Source organism: Bos mutus, chromosome 2, assembly GCF_027580195.1.
Source record: "Bos mutus isolate GX-2022 chromosome 2, NWIPB_WYAK_1.1, whole genome shotgun sequence".
Classification (NCBI taxonomy): Eukaryota; Metazoa; Chordata; class Mammalia; order Artiodactyla; family Bovidae; genus Bos; species Bos mutus.
The window spans coordinates 44560057-44579267 of record NC_091618.1 but is presented as its reverse complement, the minus strand read 5'-3'; the positions used below and the strand labels follow the sequence as shown (position 1 = coordinate 44579267).

Genomic DNA, 19211 nt, shown 5'->3' with positions numbered 1-19211 from the left:
AAGGAACTTAATGCTTAAGTGGTCTTAAGTAGAGACAGTGGTTGGAGATAAAACTGAATAAGCATAATAGATTTAGGAGGTCCTTTCACCTTTCCAAATGAAAGGTGATAGTGGTGTTGTTTGCAGTTGGTGACATTTATACAAGAATTAGGCACATTTAAGAGTTATCTTCAGTTCAATTCAGTCTCTCAGTCTTGTCCAACTCTGCAACCCCGTGGACTGCAGCATGCCAGGTCTCCCTGTCCATCACCAACTCCCGGAGTTTACAATCTCATTTCCATTGAGTCGATGATGCCATCTAACCATCTCATCCTCTGTCGTCCCCTTCTCCTCCCGCCTTCAATCTTTGCCAGCATCAGGGTCTTTTCAAATGAGTCAGCTCTTTGCATCAGGTGTGTCATCTGCATATCTGAGGTTATTGATATTTCTCCCGGCAGTCTTGATTCCAGCTTGTGCTTTATCCAGTCCAGCATTTCTCATGAAGTACTCTGCATGTAAGTTAAATAAGCAGGGTGACAATATACAGCCTTGACGTACTTGTTTCCCGATTTGGAACCAGTCCGTTGTTCCATGTCTAGTTCTAACTGTTGCATCTTGACCTGCATACAGATTTCTCAGGAGGCAGGTCAGGTGGTCTGATATTCCCATCTCTTCAAGAATTTTCCACAGTTTGTTGTGATCCACACAGTCAAAGGCTTTGACATAGTCAATAAAGCAGAAGTAGATGTTTTTCTGAACTGTCTCGCTTTTTTGATGATCCATCGGATGTTGGCTATTAAATCTCTGGTTCCTCTGCCTTTTCTAAATCCAGCTCAAACATCTGGAACTTCGCGGTTCATGTACTGTTGAAGCCTGGCTTGGAGAATTTTGAGCATTACTTTACTAACGTGTAAGATGAGTGCAACTGTGTGGTAGTTTAAGCATTCTTTGGCATTGCCTTTCTTTGGGATTGGAATGAAAACTGACCTTTTCCAGTCCTGCTGAGTTTTCCAAATTTGCTGGCATGTTGAGTGCAGCATTTTCACAGCATCATCTTTTAGGATTTGAAATAGCTCAACTGTAATTCTATCACCTCCACTAGCTTTGTTCCTCGTAATGTTTCCTAATGCCCACTTGACTTCATATTCCAGGATGTCTGGCTCTAGGTGAGTGATCACACCATCGTGACTATCTGGGTCGTGAAAATCTTTTTTATATAGTTCTTCTGTGTATTCTTGCCACCTCTTCTTAGTATCTTCTGCTTCTATTAGGCCCATCTTTGCATGAAAAGTTCCTTTGGTATCTCTTTTTTTTTTTTTGGTATCTCTTTTTTCTTTCCCATTCTATTGTTTTCCTCTATTTCTTTGCACTGATTGCTGAGGAAGGCTTTCTTATCTCTCCTTGCTATTCTGTGGAACTCTGCATTCAAATGGGTGCATATCTCCTTTTGTCCTTTACCTTTTGCTTCTCTTCTTTTCTTAGCAATTTGTAAGGCCTCGTCAGACAACCATTTCACCTTTTTGCATTTCTTTTTCTTGGGGATGGTCTTGATCACTGACTCCTTCCTGTACAATGTCATGAACCTCTGTCCATAGTTCTTCAGGGACTCTATCAGATCTAATCCCTGGAATCTATTTGTCACTTCCACTATATAATATTAAGGGATTTGATTTAGGTCATACCTGAATGGTCTAGTGGTTTTCCCTACTTTCTTCAACTTAAGTCTGAATTTGGCAATAAGGAGTTCATGATCTGAGCCACAGTCAGCTCCCGGTCTTGTTTTTGCTGACCGTATGGAACTTCTCCATCTTTGGCTGCGAAGAATATAATCAGTCTGATTTCGGTGTTGACCATCTGGTGATGTCCATGTGTAGAGTCTTCTCTTGTGTTGTTGGAAGAGGCTGTTTGCTATGACCAGTGCATTCTCTTGGAAGAACTCTATTAGCCTTTGCCCTGCTTCATTCCATACTCCAAGGCCAAATTTGCCTGTTACTCCAGGTGTTTCTTGACTTCCTACTTTTGCATTGAGCACAGTCAGCTCCCGGTCCTTTTTTGCTGACTGTATAAAGCTTCTCCATCCTTGGGGCACTGAGTGCATGGGACCTTTTGAAGGAGGTTGCCATTTTCTTCATTACCTCTACCATAGTTTGGCCTCAGGTCAAATAACAAGGAGGGAACACAGCCCTGCCCTTCAACAGAAAATTGTATTAAAGATTTACTGAGCATGGCCCTGCCCATCAGAACAAGACCCAGTTTCCTCCTCAGTCAGTCTCTCTAATCAGGAGGCTTCCATAAACCTCTTATCCTTCTCCATCAGAGGGCAGACAGACTGAAAACCACAATCACAGAAAACTAACCAATCTGATCACATGGACCACAGCCTTATCTAACTCAATGAAACTATAAGCCATGCCATGTAGGGCCACCCAAGAGCTTCAGGGTCATGGTGGAGAGTTCTGACAAAATGTGGTCTACTGGAGAAGGGAATGGCAAACCACTTTAGTATTCTTGCCTTGAGAACCCCATAAACAGAATGAAAAGGCAAAAAGATAGGACACTGAAAGATGAACTCCCCAGGTCAGTAGGTGCGCAATATGCTCCTGGAGAAGAGTGGAGAAATGACTCCAGAAAGACAGAAGAGACGGAGCCAAAGCAAAAACAACACCCAGTTGTGGATGTGATTGGTGATGGAAGTAATGTTTGATGCTATGAAGAACAGTATTGCATAGGAACCTAGAACGTTAGGTCTGTGAATCAAGGCAAATTAGAAGTGGTCAAACAGGAGATGGCAAGAGTAAAACATTGGCATTTTAGGAATCAGCGAACTCAAGTGGACTGGAATGGGTGAATTTAACTCAGATGACCATTATATCTACTACCGTGGGCAAGAATCCCTTAGAAGAAATGGAATAGCCATCATAGTCAATGAAAGAGTCCAAAATGCAGTTCTTGGATGCAATCTCAAAAACGACAGAATGATCTCTGTTCATTTCCAAGGCAAACCATTCAATATCACAGTAATCCAATTCTATGCCCTGACCAATAATGCTGAAGAAGCTGAAGTTGAACAGTTCTATGAAGACTTCCAAGACCTGCTAGAACTAATACCCAAAAACGATGTCCTTTTTATTATAGGAGACTGGAATGCAAAAGTAGGTAGTCAAGAAATACCTGGTGTAACAGGCAAATTTGACCCTGGAGTACAGAATGAAGCAGGGCAAAGGCTAACAGAGTTTTGCCAGGGAATGTACTGATCATAGCAAACACCCTGTTCCAACAACAAAAGAGAAGACTCTACACATGGACATCACCAGAGTAGTCTTAGAAACTGGTTCTTGATTGAATAGGTGTGATAGGTAAAGGAGTGGGAGTGATCTGGGATGACTCTTGAATTTCTTCCATGAACAGCTCATTGATCGTGGTATTTACCGAGCTCAGCAACACTGGCATAAGAGTAGAATATTGGTAGCAGAGGAGAGAAGATCCTGAGATCAAGTTTGCAGAAGCATGAGTACCAGAGTCATTTCAGTGAGGTGGACTGGGAGGAAGCCATATTGGAATGAGTTAAGAGTGAATGGGAAATGATTGAAGGAAGTGTAGATAGTGTGGACAACTTTTTCAAAAAGTTTGCTATGGTACGGGGTTGAAGGAAAGTATGTTAGGAAGGGAGAGACCTGAAGAGGTAGGTAAAGAGGAAGGTATTTGCTAGCTTTGGTGATGGATAGTTCATAGCTTCTCTTTTCTCTTCAAGTGAGAGTGCATCCAGTCCCATCACTTCATAGCAAATAGATGGGGAAACAGTGAGAGACTTTATTTTTTGGGGCTCCAAAATCACTGCAGATAGTGACTGCAGCCATGAAATCAACAGACGCTTGCTCCTTGGAAGAAAAGCTATGACAAACCTAGACAGTGTATTAAAAAGCAGAGACTTTACTTTGCCAACAAAGGTCCATATAGTCAAAGCTATGGTTTTCCAGTAGTCATGTATGAATGTGAGTTCAACCATAAAGAAGGTTAAGCACCAAAGAATTGATGCTTTTGAACTGTGGTTCAAAAAAGTTGGAGAAGACTCTTGAGAGTCCCTTGGACAGCTAGGAGATCAGTCAATCCTAAAGAAAATCAGTCCTGAATATTCATTGGAAGGACTGATGCTGAAGCTGAAGCTCCAGTACTTTGGCTATCTGATGTAAAGAGCTGACTCATTAGAGAAGGCCCTGATGCTGGGAAAGATTGAAGGCAGGAGGAGAAGGGGATGACAGAGGATGAGATGGTTGGATGTCATCAGAGAAGGGAAAGGCTACCCACTCCAGTATTCTGGCCTGGAGAATTCCATAGACTGTATAGTCCATGGGGTCACAAAGAGTCAGACACGACGAGCATCTTTCACTTCACCTGAGAAAAATCCCTGGAAGAATAGATGTTGTGATCAGAGAATGGGATGTTTGAAATAGAGATTTTACATGTGGAATAATCTAGGGCATGCTCATAGTAGTGGGAGACTGCAGTGAATTGAGGTGGGACAGTTAGAAATGGAGAAGCCTAGAAATGTGAGAATACTGTTAATTCTCTCAGTAGTCCTTTGAGAAAAATTCTCTTATCCTGGATATACAGATGAGGAAAGTGAAGGTTAGAAACTGTTAACTGGCATGTTGGCACTTAACACGTTGCCAGAGAAAAACCAGTACTTAAATCCATCCTTGTCTGATAGTAGGGCCATTTTTTTAAATTACCCAGTTACATGGGTGCAATATGCAGTATGGAAGCAATAAACAGTTGTTTTTTGTTTGATAAGGGTTTTTTGGCTGCACCATGTAGCATGTGGGTTCTTAGTTCCCTGACTAGGGATCGAACCCATGCCCCCTGTATTGGAAGCATAGAGCCTTAACCACTGGACCACCAGGGAAGTCCCATTAGTTATTGATTATTTGTTTTTGATTGACTTAAAGAGATGAATATAATTGGGTTAACATATAACCCAAATTTGAGGAGGAATTTGAGGAGGACTCATATTCCCTAAGGACAATTACCTTAAAAATTGAGACATTTAGAAAAGAAAGAAATTTTTACTCCTATTGATTTATTCCAAATTGAGTTGTTGAAAGAAATTTAATACTATTATTATTGAAGACCTGCTTTATGCTCAGCATTTTCCTAGGCACTAGGGCTACCAAAGATGAATTGAGTTTCGTCTTTGTAACTGAGAAACTCAGTAGGTGCTCCATATCTGGAGAAGTGTAAGCCCAGTATTACAGCATGAAAAATGGACTAGGTTAGAACTACAGGTATAGAATCTTTCAAGGAAAAAAAAATAGTTTCTTACAACTCATCCTAGCTATGCTGAATTAAAATTACTGGAGGCTGAATCTAGGAATTTATATATTTTTAAAGTTTTCTTAGTGATTCTGATGAACTATGTGGTTTTAGAAATAGTAGACTAGATAATTAGATATAACTTCTTGCAGTCCTTTGACCTTATTTCCTATTCCATTTCTGATAGTATAGGTTGTAATAAAGTGTAGCCATAAAAATTATTTTAATAATTTATTTTTTATATAATTTAGGTAATTCACAAGGAGAATCAGTTTCCAGCAAATTGGAAACAAATCAGACAAGGAATTCTTTGTCACCAGAACCAGCCCAGTTGCTCTCCTCACTTTCTTCATTTCAGCCAAAAATATTCACACACCTGCAGGTAAGTATCCAATGTAATACCACATTTGAGGCCCTTATCTTCTTCTCAACCTCTCTTCTTTTCTTTGGGATTTTACAGAATTGTTATGGAATTATGAACATGGTCAGTGATGTTTTTATCATTAAATTTCTGACTTTTTTGTGTCTTAATTTAAGATGATAATTTAAACAATATGTTTTGGAAAAGTTCGAATTGATTATGCATGCAAGAAAATTTAGTAGTGCAGTTTTCCTTTGGTTTTTGTTTCTGTCCTCACTTAATATTTGTTAGTAACTATACTCTTAGCTTTTATTCTAAGTTTGGGTCAAAAGAATAATACATTAAAAGCAAACAACATACACAGTAAATTCAAACATTTGATATAACTCTTTTTGGTTCAAAAGGGTTTGCAGTTACAACCAAGATTCACTTCTGATGGATCACCAGCTCTAATATCAGTGAATAACCACCCCTCCTCCAGTCCTTCAAGACTTCTGGATTCAGTAGGAAGTGTTGTAATGAATAATAATTCTCTACTGCTTGGTCAGACTCATTGCCTTCAAACAGATACACCTCTAACCCCAAACAGTAGTATTTCTTCTACCATGAGTAACCTTCCAGGACCAGATCAAAATCTAGTTGCAGTGGATCAGCTGGTAGAAGTTGAAGATGTTGAAGATACAGAGACTCTGGAAGGAAATGTTCATCGTATTCTATTGGGAAATGTGCAGACCATACCAATACAGATTATAGACAGCCCACCAGTTCTTAGTAAGTTAAAATCATCTTTTTTTTTTTTTAACCTTTATGGACTATCATCAGTATTACACACAGGAAAAAAACTATTGTTTTTATTCAGTGAGTATATAATATATAAATAAAATAAAACCAGAAGAAAAAGGAAAGTTTTGTGAGCATGAGTTTAATAGCTTGTAAACTTAATTTTTTTTCTTTATCGAGATTATTCATTCCCTAACTAACCTAGTTTTACATGGAAAATCTGTGGTGATGTGAAATCAGGAAGGTCATTTTTGTATACATGATAAAAAATTAGAAAAACTAAAAACTATTCAGTGTAAAGGTTATCATAGAAAAATTGCAGCACACAAAAATGGGGTAAAGTTTGCAGATGTAAAGGTTAAAAAGGAATTTAAGTTGTAAACTTACATGTTGAGTGAGTCCTATGGAAATTGAAAGGGAATTAGGAAGACTTGAGGACTTGGGTTTAATCAAGACTTTGTTACCTTCACTTTGGAATGAACCCAGTCAACATAGTAATAAACTCTGAATTCCTACCTGATGTATGCCACAAATTGTTCTGGATTGAGCATTTTTGTGGAAAGAGATTTGCAGTTTGCTTTCAAGAAAAAAAAGTCTTCTTAGAAATTATCCTTAGAACATATATTTTCCCTCCATGTATGAGATAGTTCCTTCCAGAAAAGAATCACTGTCTTTTAAATTTATTACTTTTAAGAAAATTTATCCAGAGAGCTGTGGCAGTTGTCTCTAGGAAATTTACTGAAAGTGATCCTTACAACTGCTCCATGAAATAGCCAGCAATGTTCCCATTCTGCAGATGGGGAGGCCAAGCTCTGGGAGGTTTACATAATTGCCTTAAAATCACATGTAGTAAGTGACAGAGAGGACATTTGAAGCCAGATCTGTCTGCCTCCAAAGCATCTTCCTGTTCCAAGATGCTTCCTTCCCTCTGTTGTGCCAGGGTATTTCTGGGAGCTCTAATTTAAATTGCCTTAAAAGAGATCCTTTTTGGATCTGAACTTGCATGATGTATCAAGTTAGATCATGATCTGAGAGACTATGTCACCTAAATATGAATTCTCAGGATTACTCAAATCTATCCTGTATTAGTTTTCTTGATATGGCATAAGCTAAACTCTAACCCATATGTGACAATCATTAGGTGTGTCCAGGGCACTTCTGACCAAGTAGAATCCCCTTAAGTTTCATTCCCTGTAGCAACTGAAAAACTGATATTTTCCTGAGAATTGGTAGAGAAAAAAAACTCATAGATTTCTGAGAAAGAAAAAGATTGTATCGTAGGTATCCTAGGTGCCAGATGTCAGTACTGTTGCTGGTTTGCTGCACTTACATTAATTTGCTCATAAGTACTTTGAAATCAGAATGGTTGTACATTCTGAAATATTTCAGATAAGCATCACCTAGCTGTGCAGCTAAGTCAGAGCTGTCATTTAAGATGTGGCATATTTTTTTCTGAAGTACTTTTGTAGTACAGTTTCTTTATGGAGACAACATTTTTAAAAAATAAATGAGCATGTATGCAAACCATATGAATGGTAACACATCAATGATTTGTAGTACATGCTTGATGTTTGTAAAAAAGAAAAAAAAAACATTTTCAAATAACGAGAGGCTTCCTCACTTTTGGGCACACAAGTATTTAAGGAGAGTTAAGTTTAACTATGAGATATTCCTCATAATTTCGTCAAATTATGGACTGCTTTTTGGTCAGAGTATATTTTGAAGAGAATAACTTGGCAGTTTTATTGGTTTCTTTTTTTTTTTTTTCCATCCTGAAGGAATTTAGTGTGAATGACCATTAAGATGTCAGAAGCACTGAGTTCTCAAATACATCAATTGATTTTCTAAATTTACTTGGTTCTAGCAAAATACTGTTTTTGTGCTTTGCTTCTAAATTCATATAATTTTTAAGATTCCAGTATTATAAATTATATTAACCATTAGGGTTTTTCTTTTATGTTTGGTTTTAAAGTTGAAGAAAATTCAGAAGGTACCATTTCTGTGAACCAAGTTAAGCAAGAACCCAAAGAACCAGCTTTGTCTCTGGAAGCAAAACCAAATTTGGACTGTAAGAAATTATCTGCTACATAAATTATTGAAGCTTTTCAGAATTTACAACTCTGGTGACTTCTGATGTCATAGAAAAAGAAGGTGAATGTTATCAAAGCACAACGTTGTGATAAGTGGACTGAAGACTGGGTCAATGAGCAGCTTTAATTCAAAACTGACGTTTGTTGCTAACTCCCTATTTTTACCTTAAGAGATATTTTACTCTTATTTTATATAATTCTTATACTTTTGATTATCTGATAAGGCCAGTATTTCAGAAGATCATCTGAACTTATCCACAGTGATACAGTCTGAACACAAATAGTTATCTAATTCATCCTTTGAAAATATCTAATTTTGGTTCTTAAAAAAGAACATCAAAAACAGTATGTGAGTATATATGTGTGTGTGATGATTTTTTTTAAGTTTTAAAAGAACTAACTCCCTCTTTAAAGTTACGAAGAAACATTTTAAATTAATAGACAAGAGAATATCTGAAGTCTGTCTTATTTGCAAAGAAAAACAACAGATTTTGCATCATAATATTAAGCACAAGATTCACATCTGTGAAAACTATGTAGTTGCATTTTAACTTCTTCCATAACTAGAAACAAGTAGTATACCAATGGTCATCTCATAGAAATTTACTGTGTCATGATTAAGTACTGAGAATTTTAACTTGAGTCAAATAAGCAAGAGAAATAAATGCCTTTTGCATGGATTTATATGATGGTATAGTTAAAAATACTACTTATGGGTTGAAAAATGTAGAAATGGAGAGAATTCAGAAAGAATAATAGAATTCCCTAGTGTTTCTAGATAGTCAGGGGAACTTTTTGATATCAGCAGAAGATGTTTGTTCCTATTTTGTATTAAAGAATCAGCTCTGGTTAGAAAAGAATTTGAGTTGTACTTATTTTTCTGTGCCAGAGTTCTTAATAAATTGATGGTGTTTGAAAGATGGTAATCTTTCAAGGTAAAGATTTATAGTTTAAAATTTAGCTCATATTTAAAACTTTAAAACAACTAGTGTGTTATATTTGCTTGTTGAATAAGCATATTTACTTCAAATACTGAATACATACTAATCAGTATATTCATTATAAGCTTCTCTTTTCTGGAAGGTTGGTAAATTAGAAATGATACAGCTATCAAGAAATCAACCTAAAGCCTTCCCCCCCGACCCAGAGACCTTTTGTGGGTATATTTAAATTTTCATTTCAAAAATAATAATGATTTTCAATGGATATTAGTGTTTAATATTCAAAGCATACAGCATATGAAATTTATCTTTAGTACTTTATATGAATATGAGTCTTTTTGGCTTTTCTAAGTCCAGTCTCACATTCTTAATTCACTTTGTTTCAGGTACACAACATGTATCTAAGTATAAAGCACTGTTACTTTAGAAGTAGATAGAATTCTAAAATTCCTTGCTCTTTATATTTAAACCCTATTTAACATAAAATTTATTATTTATACCTCTATTTAATGCAAAGTTAATATTCAGTTACATAGATGATTTTTTTTCATGATTTTTTAAAATAAGAATTGCTTTTCCTTTTCCTAAGAATCGAAAATACTTGATGTCAGCATTTATAGAGGCAGGCTGCCAAATCTATGTTATGTGTGCATGTGTGTGAAGTCAATGCTAAGCTGAACACAACTCTTAGTTACCTCAAACCCAGATTTTTCTTAGTTTGTGTGTACTTAACGGGTATAAGTCCAAATTAATTTATAGTTTAATATTGCATTGTGGGTAATATTCTTTTCATTTGTTATTTCTAGTTTTTATGGAAACTTTCTTCAGTATTTCAAGTAATAGATCTTTACTTTTCATTAATGACAATAGATAATTATAGTTTCTTGAACTCTATTCCTTTGGAGACATTCCTTGCTTTTTGATGTTGAGTTGTTAAGGAGAAATGCTTGTTAAGATACAGACTCTAGTCAGTTACCTAGGAGGATGAGAGATGGTAGAGGATCCAGACTTTGGCACCTAAAAGAGAACAAAACATAGTTTAAAAACATTTCTCACTCCATTCTATGTGACTGTCTCTTCCGACATTTTTTTCATGAAAACAGAAAGTTGCAGGACATCCTCCCCAAAAGCAAAAAGAGAAAGAAAAAAAAGAGCATGAAGGTTTAAATCCCTAATTGTATACTCTTTTGGTTTTTAGGTAGGAACTGGAACTATCAATATTTTCATGTAAGTATTTTAATGAGTAGCTCTTTAAAAATGCTTTCTAAATTAGTTTATAAAAATTCATTTGTCCTCTAAATGCATGTTCAGTTACAGTATATCAGTATTGTATTTTAAAGGCGCTTAGCATTGCTTTTTAAAAAGTATGTTTACATATTTTCAATATTCAGTTTATTTTTAAATGCACAGGGTATTAAATACAGCACATAGAGTTCTCAGTATCTGTATTTGGCATTCTCCTAACAGCTCTACAGCAAAGTTTGACATATACTCTTTTGTGTCATGTGTTACAAGGTGTATATCTGTAGTAGAAAGTTGGGTGTTCAGAATAAGCAGTCAGAATTCATTATTACAGCTGAGCTTGTTTCTTCATTGTGGTTATGATCCAAGCCTCTGAGTGAACATTATATACACTACAGTGAATTATAGATAAACACAGCCATGGTGAGTCTTTCCCTCAACTTTCTATGTAAGTGGTTAACATACTTAAAAAGCTTTTATGTCTTATACAAGGTAAATGTTTCCTAAAAGTCACAAAAGTAATAGAAAATAGACTTGATGACACGGTCCTGCATTAGAATTTCTAATCTTGAGGCCTAGCCGTGTGTGTTCCATCTTTATATTTTGTCAAAATACATACGTAATCATGTGACTATGAGAAAGATGCAGTTTAATTTTGTACCGGGTTTTTTAAAAAGTTTAAAATGTGTGTATATGTGTGTGTGTGTGTGTGTGTGTGTGTATATATATATATATAGTAACTTAATGTTTAGTGTTCTTGTTATAATTTTTTTCATTAAAAAATCTTGTGTTATTTTTTTCTTACACTTGTTCGTTTTCTTTTTATACATTTCCTGGGCACAGTGGTAATTTTGTTCATCTTGAAGATGCTAAATAAACACATTAATACCTGAAAATATTGGCTAGAGATTTATGTTCAATTTGGAACCTAAACATTTTAAAGGATAACTACCAGTAATTCCTGTTATTATTATGTTAGGGGATATAAATGTATTTAGTGCTCTTAACGTAGCCAACTATCAGCATTTTAAAACAATGCATGTAATAAGGTATAAACAGTTCTTCCCCCACCCCCCATATTTTTGGCATTATAACATCTTTAAGTACAGTTTTATATTTTTGGAGTAATAATAAGAATATATGATTTAAAAGGGAGGGATCATTAATTTTTTTCCCTCTTGGCTTTTTTTCTTTCTTTTTTCCCCTTTATTCCACTCTGCCTGTTTTTCAGGATCATAGAGTATCTTACTCTCTCCAGAAAGGGACTGCATTGACTCTTCTCCATCAACTGATTAGGCTTTAGACATTTAAAATAATGTACTATTTTTATCTAAATACCTGTTCAGTTCAGTTCAGTCGCTCAGTTGTGTCCAACTCTTTGTGACCCCGTGAATCATGCACACCAGGCCTCCCTGTCCATCACCAACTCCCGGAGTTTACCCAAACTCATGTCCATTGAGTCAGTGATGCCATCCAGCCATCTCATCCTCTGTTGTCCCCTTCTCCTCCTGCCCCCAATCCCTCCCAGCATCAGAGTCTTTTCCAATGAGTCAACTCTTTGCATGAGGTGGCCAAAGTACTGGAGTTTCAGCTTCAGCATCAGTCCTTCCAATGAATATACAGGACTGATTTCCTTTAGGATGGACTGGATGGATCTCCTTGCAGTCTAAGGGACTCTCAAGAGTCTTCTCCAACACCACAGTTCAAAAGCATCAATTCTTCGGCGCTCAGCTTTCTTCACAGTCCAGCTCTCACATCCATACCTGACCACTGGAAAAACCATAGCCTTGACTAGACGGACCTTTGTTGGCAAAGTAATGTCTCTGCTTTTGAATATGCTATCTAGGTTGGTCATAACTTTCCTTCCAAGGAGTAAGCGTCTTTGAATTTCATGGCTGCAATCTCCATCTGCAGTGATTTTGGAGTCCAGAAAAATAAAGTGTCTCACTATTTCCACTGTTTCCCCATCTATTTCCCATGAAGTGATGGGACCAGATGCCATGATCATAGTTCTCTGAATGTTGAGCTTTAAGCCAACTTTTTCACTCTCCTCTTTCACTTTCATCAAGAGGCTTTTTAGTTCCTCTTCACTTCCTGCCATAGGGTGGTGTCATCTGCATATCTGAGGTTATTGATATCTGTAATTCTACTCAATTAACTTAGTGATGATGACAAAACTTAGTATACTCCCGCCACATACAGGTTAGCTATATTCTGTAATACAAATATATTATAAATGTTGATTGCTGACTGAATTTTTAAAACTTAAGGAATAAAATCAGAATTTAAAAAAAATCACATTGTTATTGGAAAATTGATTTCTGAGAAAAATAAACTATGATTAGTATGGAAAATGTTTGAGAATGTGATATGGGTATAAGTGCAGGGGAGATATTGCTTAATAGTGCAAACTTGCAACTAGTAGTTATGTAAGTCCTGGAGATCTGATGTACTTACTGCATGGTGACTATAGTCAACAATACTATATTATATATATCAGAGTTGCTCAGAGGAGATCTTAATTATTCTCACTACAAAAAAGAAATAATAATTAGTAGACATAGTAGAGGTGTTAGCTAAAGATATAGTGGTAATCATATTGCAATATATAAATTATCAGATTAACACATTATACACCCTAAATGTTATATGTCAGTTATATCTCAATTAAAAAAAGAACTTTAAAACCAAAGGACAGAGTGGGAGTCAGATACCAGCAAGAGTTTTTATTTTTTAACTATCTCTGTTGAAGTGGATAATTGACATATAATAAACTGCACACATTTAAAGTGTACAGTTAGGTAAGTTTTGATGTATATATATACATCTATGAAACCATCACCACAGTCAAGATAAGGAACATATCTATCACCCCAAAAAGATTTTTTGTGCCCCTTGGTAATCCATTTCCACTTCTTCCTGCCTCTACTCCAACCTGCCCCACCCTGTCCCCAACAATTACTATACTTCTTTCTGTCACTAGAGATCAATTTATTACATCTACTAGTTTATAAAAATGAAATCATATAGTATGAGCCTTTTTAAAATCTGACTTTTGTCACTCAGAATGGTTATTCTAAGGTTCATCTGTGTCACAAGGTGTATGAATAGTTCATTCCTTTTTAATGGTGAGTAGTATCCCATTGTGTAAATATGCCATAAATTGTTTATCCATCCAGCTGTTGATGGACATTTAGATTGTTTACAGTACTTGACTATTAGAAATAATGCTGCTATGAACATTTGTGTAAATTTTTGTAGGGACTTATGCTTTCATTTCTTTGGGTTAAATAGCTATAGGAGTGGAATGGCTGGGTCATATGGTAGGTATAAATTTAACTTTTTAAGAAACTTTCAAGTGATTTTCCAAAGTGATTATACCATTTTTACATTCCAATCTGCAGTTTATGAGAGTTCCAGGTCCTGTATATTGTAGGTAACACTTGGTATGAACAGGTTAGGCATTGTTAATAGGTATGTAGTAGTTGCTCATTATCGTTTTAATTTTCATTTCTCTAGTGACTAATACTGTTGAGCATCTTTTCATGTTTCATTTGCCATCTGTATTTCTTCTTTCAGTGTCTGAGTCGTTCACCTGTTTTTAAATTGAATTGTTGTTTTCTTATAGAGGTTTAAAAAGTATACCCTAGATACAAGTCCATTACTTGCATGAAACATATTTAATATGTATTTTCACCTGATGTATAGTTTATGATTTTACTCTCAGAATCTTTTGAAGGGCAGAAGTTCTTAATTTTGATACCTAATTTACCTTTTTTTTTCTTTAAGGATTATATTTTCATGTTGTATCTAAGAGATCTTTGCCTAACCCAAGTTTAGATTTTCTTCTATGTTTTTTTCTGAAAATTTTATAACTTTGGGTTTCAATTTAGATCCATGATTCATTTTGAGTTAATTTCTGTATATAAGTACAGGGCATAGAGTGACTCTTTTGAGCATTTGAGTATTGATTTGTTCCAGCATCATTTTTTGAAAGAATTATACTTTCCCCATTGAATTGAATTTATCCCTTTGATAAAAATCCATTTTCTGTGTGTGTGTGTGTGTGTGTGTGTGTGTGTATACACACACACATGCATGTCAGTTTCTAGACTCTCTGTTCCCTTCCATTGATCTATTGTCTCCTATCTCAGTGGTCTCAGCTGAGGCAATTTTGTCTCTAGGGAACATTTGGCAAAGTTTGAGACAACTTTAGTTGTCAAAACAAGGGAGATACCACTGGTTTCTGGTAGATAGAAGTAAGTCAGAGCTGCTGCTCAGCTTCATACAGTACATAGGACAGATTCCACAACAAAAATTGTCGGGCCTAAAATGTGAATAGTACCGAGACTGAAAATCTCTGGTCTATTTTGACACCCAGTACCACACTGTCTTGATTACTGTACCTTTATAATAAGTCTTGAAGACAGATAGTGTAAATCCTTGAACCTTATTCTTCTTTTTCAATTTTGTATTGGCTGTTTGGCTTTTCATGTGAGTTTTAGAGTCACCTTGTCAATTTCTTAAAAAACAAGCAAACAAACAAAAAACCTGATAGAATTTTGATTGGAATTATGTAGAATATACAGCTGAATTTGGGAGTAATTGAAATCTTAATATTGACTCTTAATTTTTCTCCGCAATATATTAGATTTTTCAGTGTAGAAATTTGACATATCTTTTGTCAGATTTATCAATAAGACTTTATATATGGTCTTGTTTTTAATTTCAGTATCTGATTTTTGCATTAGTATGCAGATATACAGTTGATTTTTTTATATGGACTTTATATCTTGAAACCTTATTAAATTCATGTGTTCTAATAAATTTTTGGTAGAGTCTGTTAGATTTTCTACATAGACAGTCATGTTGTTTTATATCTTCCTTTCCAATCTGAATGACTTTTATTTCTTTTTCTCAACTATTACACTGGCTAGAACCTGAAGTACAATTGTGATTGTAAGTGACTGGAGTGGACATACGTACTTTGTTTCTTATCTTTCACCTTTAACTCTAATACCATAATTTTTGCATAAGTCCTTTATCAAATTGAGTGAGATTCTTTCTGTTCTGGGCTTCCTGAAAGTTTTTATTAAGAATGGATATTTGATTATATCAAGTGCTTTTTCTGGAATTATTGAGATGATGATTTGGTTTTCTTACCTTTGTTGTATGTTTGCTTTTACTGGAGAGCTTTCTCATTCATAATTTTCTTATTTCTAGTTGTGGCCTTTTCTACCTAGAGAAGTTTCTTTAGCATTTGTTGTAAAGCTGGTTTTGTGATGCTGAATTCTCTTAGCTTGTCTGTTAAACATTTGATTTTTCTTTCAAATCTGAATGAGAGTCTTGCTGGGCCGAGTATTCTTGATTGTGGGTTTTAATGTTTCATCATTTTAAATATATTGTGCCACTTCCTTCTGGCCAACAGAGTTTCTGCTGAAAAATCAGCTGATAACCTTATAGCAATTCCTTTGTATTGTATTTGTTACTTTCCCCTTGTTGCTTTTATTCTCTGTCTTTGAAAGTGAAAGTGAAGTCGCTCAGTCGTGTCCTACTCTTTGCGACCCCATGGACTGTAGCCTATCAGGCTCCTCCGTCCATGGAATTTTCTAGGCAAGAGTCCTGGAGTGGGTTGCCATTTCCTTCTCCAGGGGATCTTCCCAACCCAGGGTTCGAACCCGGGTCTCCCGCACTGTAGGTAGACGCTTTACCATCTGAGCCACCAGGGAAGCCTTAATTAATTTTTCACCAATTTGATGTGTTCCTCCTTAGCTTTATCCTGTATGGGAATCTCTGTGCTTCCTGGACTTGGGCTACTCTTTCCTTTCCCATGTTAGGGAACTTTTCAGCTATTACATCTTCAAATATTTTCTCAGGCCCTTTCTCTTTTCTCCTGTTGGGACCTCTATAATGTGAATGTTGATGTGCTCAACACTATCCTAGAGGTCTCTTAAACTGTCCTCATTTCCTTTTATTCTTTGTTCTGTTCTCTGTTGGTGATTTCCACCATTCTGTCTTCCAGCTCACTTATCTGTCCTTCTGTCTCATTTATTCTGCTATTGAGTCCTAGTGTACTTTTCATTTCAGTTATTGCACTTGTTCAGCAGTTTATTTTTTTAATATTTTATCTTGTATTGTATTTCTTGTATCTTCTTGGTATGCCTCTATTTTTCTGATATCTTGAATCTTCTGAATTCTTTTTCAAGTGGATTTTCTATCTCCACTTCACTTAGTTATTCTTGTGGTGTTTTATATTGTTCCTTCTTCTGAAACATAGTCCTCTGCCTCATTTTGTCTGACTTCCTATGTTTGTGGTCCACAGGCTGCAGGACTATAGTTCTTGTTTCTGATATCTGCCCCTGGTGGGTGAGGCTGGTCCAAGAGACTTGAGTAGGCTTTCTGGTGGGAGGGACTGATCCCTGCCCCTGATGGGTGGAGCTGGGCCTTATCTCTCTGGTGGGCAGAGCCATGTCAAGGGATATGTTTAGAAGAAGCTGTGGATCTAAAGTAATTTTGATTGATCTAAAGTAATTTCCAAGAACTGCATGTTTGGATAGCAACCACCTTTGAGGGTATAGTTTCCAATCCTCACTGCTGTGACTGTGCCAATCCTAATGATTCAACTTTGTGTGTACCATCACTGACAGAGATAGGTGCCATGTAACATACCAAAAGGAATGATTCAAAAGTTTCCCTCAAGGAAAATAAGTGTCTATTACATGAGACATTTAACTTTATACAATATAGAAAATGGTAAATTTAATAATAGGAATTGTTGTTGTTCAGGAGCTAAGTTGTGTCCAATTCTTTGCAACCCCATGGACTGAAGCACGCCAGGCTTCCCTGTCCTTCACCATCTCCCAGAACTTGCTAAAACTCATGTGCATTGATTCAGTAATGCCATCCAGCCATCTCATCCTCTTTGTCCCCTTCTCCTGCCTTCAGTCTTTTCCAGCATCAGGGTCTTTTCCAGTGAGTTGGCTCTTTGCATCAGGTGACCAAAGTATTGGAGCTTTAGATTCAGCATCAGTCCTTCCAGTGAATATTCAGGGTTGATTTCCTTTAAGATTGACTGATTTGATCTCCTTGCTGTCCAAAGGACTTTCCAGAGCCTTCTTCAACACCACAGTTCAAAAGCATCAATTCTTCAACGCTCAGCCTTCTTTGTGGTCCAACTCTCACATCTGTACATGGCTACTGGAAAAAACCATAGCTTTGACTATATGGACCATGTTGGGAAAGTGATGTGTCTGCTTTTTAATACTCTATCTAGATTTGTCATAGCTTTTCTTCCAAGAAGCAAGTGTCTTTTAATTTCATGGTTGCAGTTACCATCTGCAGTGAAGAAAATAATCTGTCACTGCTTCCATATTTTTCCCTGTCTTTGCCGTGAAGTAATGGGACTGAATGCCATGATCTTGGTTTTTTGAATGTTGAGTTTTAAACCAGATTTTTCATTTTCTTCTTTCACCTTCATCAAGAGGCTCTTTAGTTCCTCCTTGCTTTCTGCCATTATGGTGGTATCATCTGCATATCTGAGATTGTTGATCGTTCTCCTGGCAGTCTTGATTCCAGCTTGTGATTCATCTAGCCTGAAATTTTTCATGTTGTACTCCACATACAAGTTAAATAAGCAGGGTGACAAAATATAGCCCTGATGTACTCCTTTCCCAAATTTGAGCCAGTCCATTGTTCTGTGTCCACTTCTGTTGCTTCTTGACCTGCGTATGTTTCTCAGGAGGCAGGTAAGGTAGTGTGGTATTTATTCCCATCTCTTTAAGAAATTTCCACAGTTTATTGTGATTCAGACAGTCAAAGGCTTTAGTGTAGTCAGTGAAGCAGAAGTAGATGTTTTTCTGGATAATAGGAATACAGATAAAATTATATATAATAATTCAGAGGAAGAAGACATTACTTACAAGGAACAGAACTGACATTTTAATGAGTACTAGAGGGATCACTGAGGGTCAGACACGAATGAGTGACTTCACTTTCACTTTTCACTTTCATGCATTGGAGAAGGAAATGGCAACCCACTCCAGTGTTCTTGCCTGGAGAATCCCAGGGATGGGGAAGCCTGGTGGGCTGCCATCTATGGGGTTGCACAGAGTTGGACACGACTGAAGTGACTTAGCAGTAGCAGTAGACATTGTGAAAGTGAATGTCGCTCAGTCGTGTCTGACTCTGCGACCCCATGGACTATACAGTCCATGGAATTCTCCAGGCCAGAATACTGGAGTGGGTAGTTTCACTTCTCCAGGTGATCTTCCCAACCCAGGGATCAAACCCAGGTCTCCCACCTTGCAGGCAGATTCTTTACCAGCTGAGCCACAAGGGAAGCCTAAGAATCCTGGAGTGGGTAGCCTATCTCTTCTCCAGGGGATCTTCCCGACCCAGGAATCGAACCAGGGTTTCCTACATTGCAGGGGGATTCTTTACCAACTGAGCTATATACTTATGCTTTATTTATTTATTTATGTATTTTTTTGGTTAAATCACTTGGCATTT

At 36.5% G+C, this 19211-nt stretch overlaps 1 protein-coding gene across 14 annotated transcripts in view; it reads left to right on the top strand.

Annotated features, from left to right (window-relative positions):
- The window catches only part of CARF (calcium responsive transcription factor), an 80024-nt gene that overhangs the window by 43500 nt on the left and 17313 nt on the right, over positions 1 to 19211 (top strand). For 9 of the 14 annotated variants that reach the window (XM_070387979.1, XM_070387972.1, XM_070387996.1 and 6 more), the window contains 4 exons: positions 5541 to 5671; positions 6055 to 6421; positions 8403 to 8498; positions 10660 to 11507. In XM_070387979.1, coding sequence (XP_070244080.1) covers positions 5541 to 5671; positions 6055 to 6421; positions 8403 to 8498; positions 10660 to 10760 — 695 coding nt within the window. In that variant the 3' untranslated portion in view covers positions 10761 to 11507. Of the gene's footprint in view, positions 1 to 5540; positions 5672 to 6054; positions 6422 to 8402; positions 8582 to 10659; positions 11508 to 19211 lie in introns of those variants that run through there. The other 5 variants (XR_011467695.1, XM_070387986.1, XM_070388002.1 and 2 more) reach the window with 2 other exon arrangements.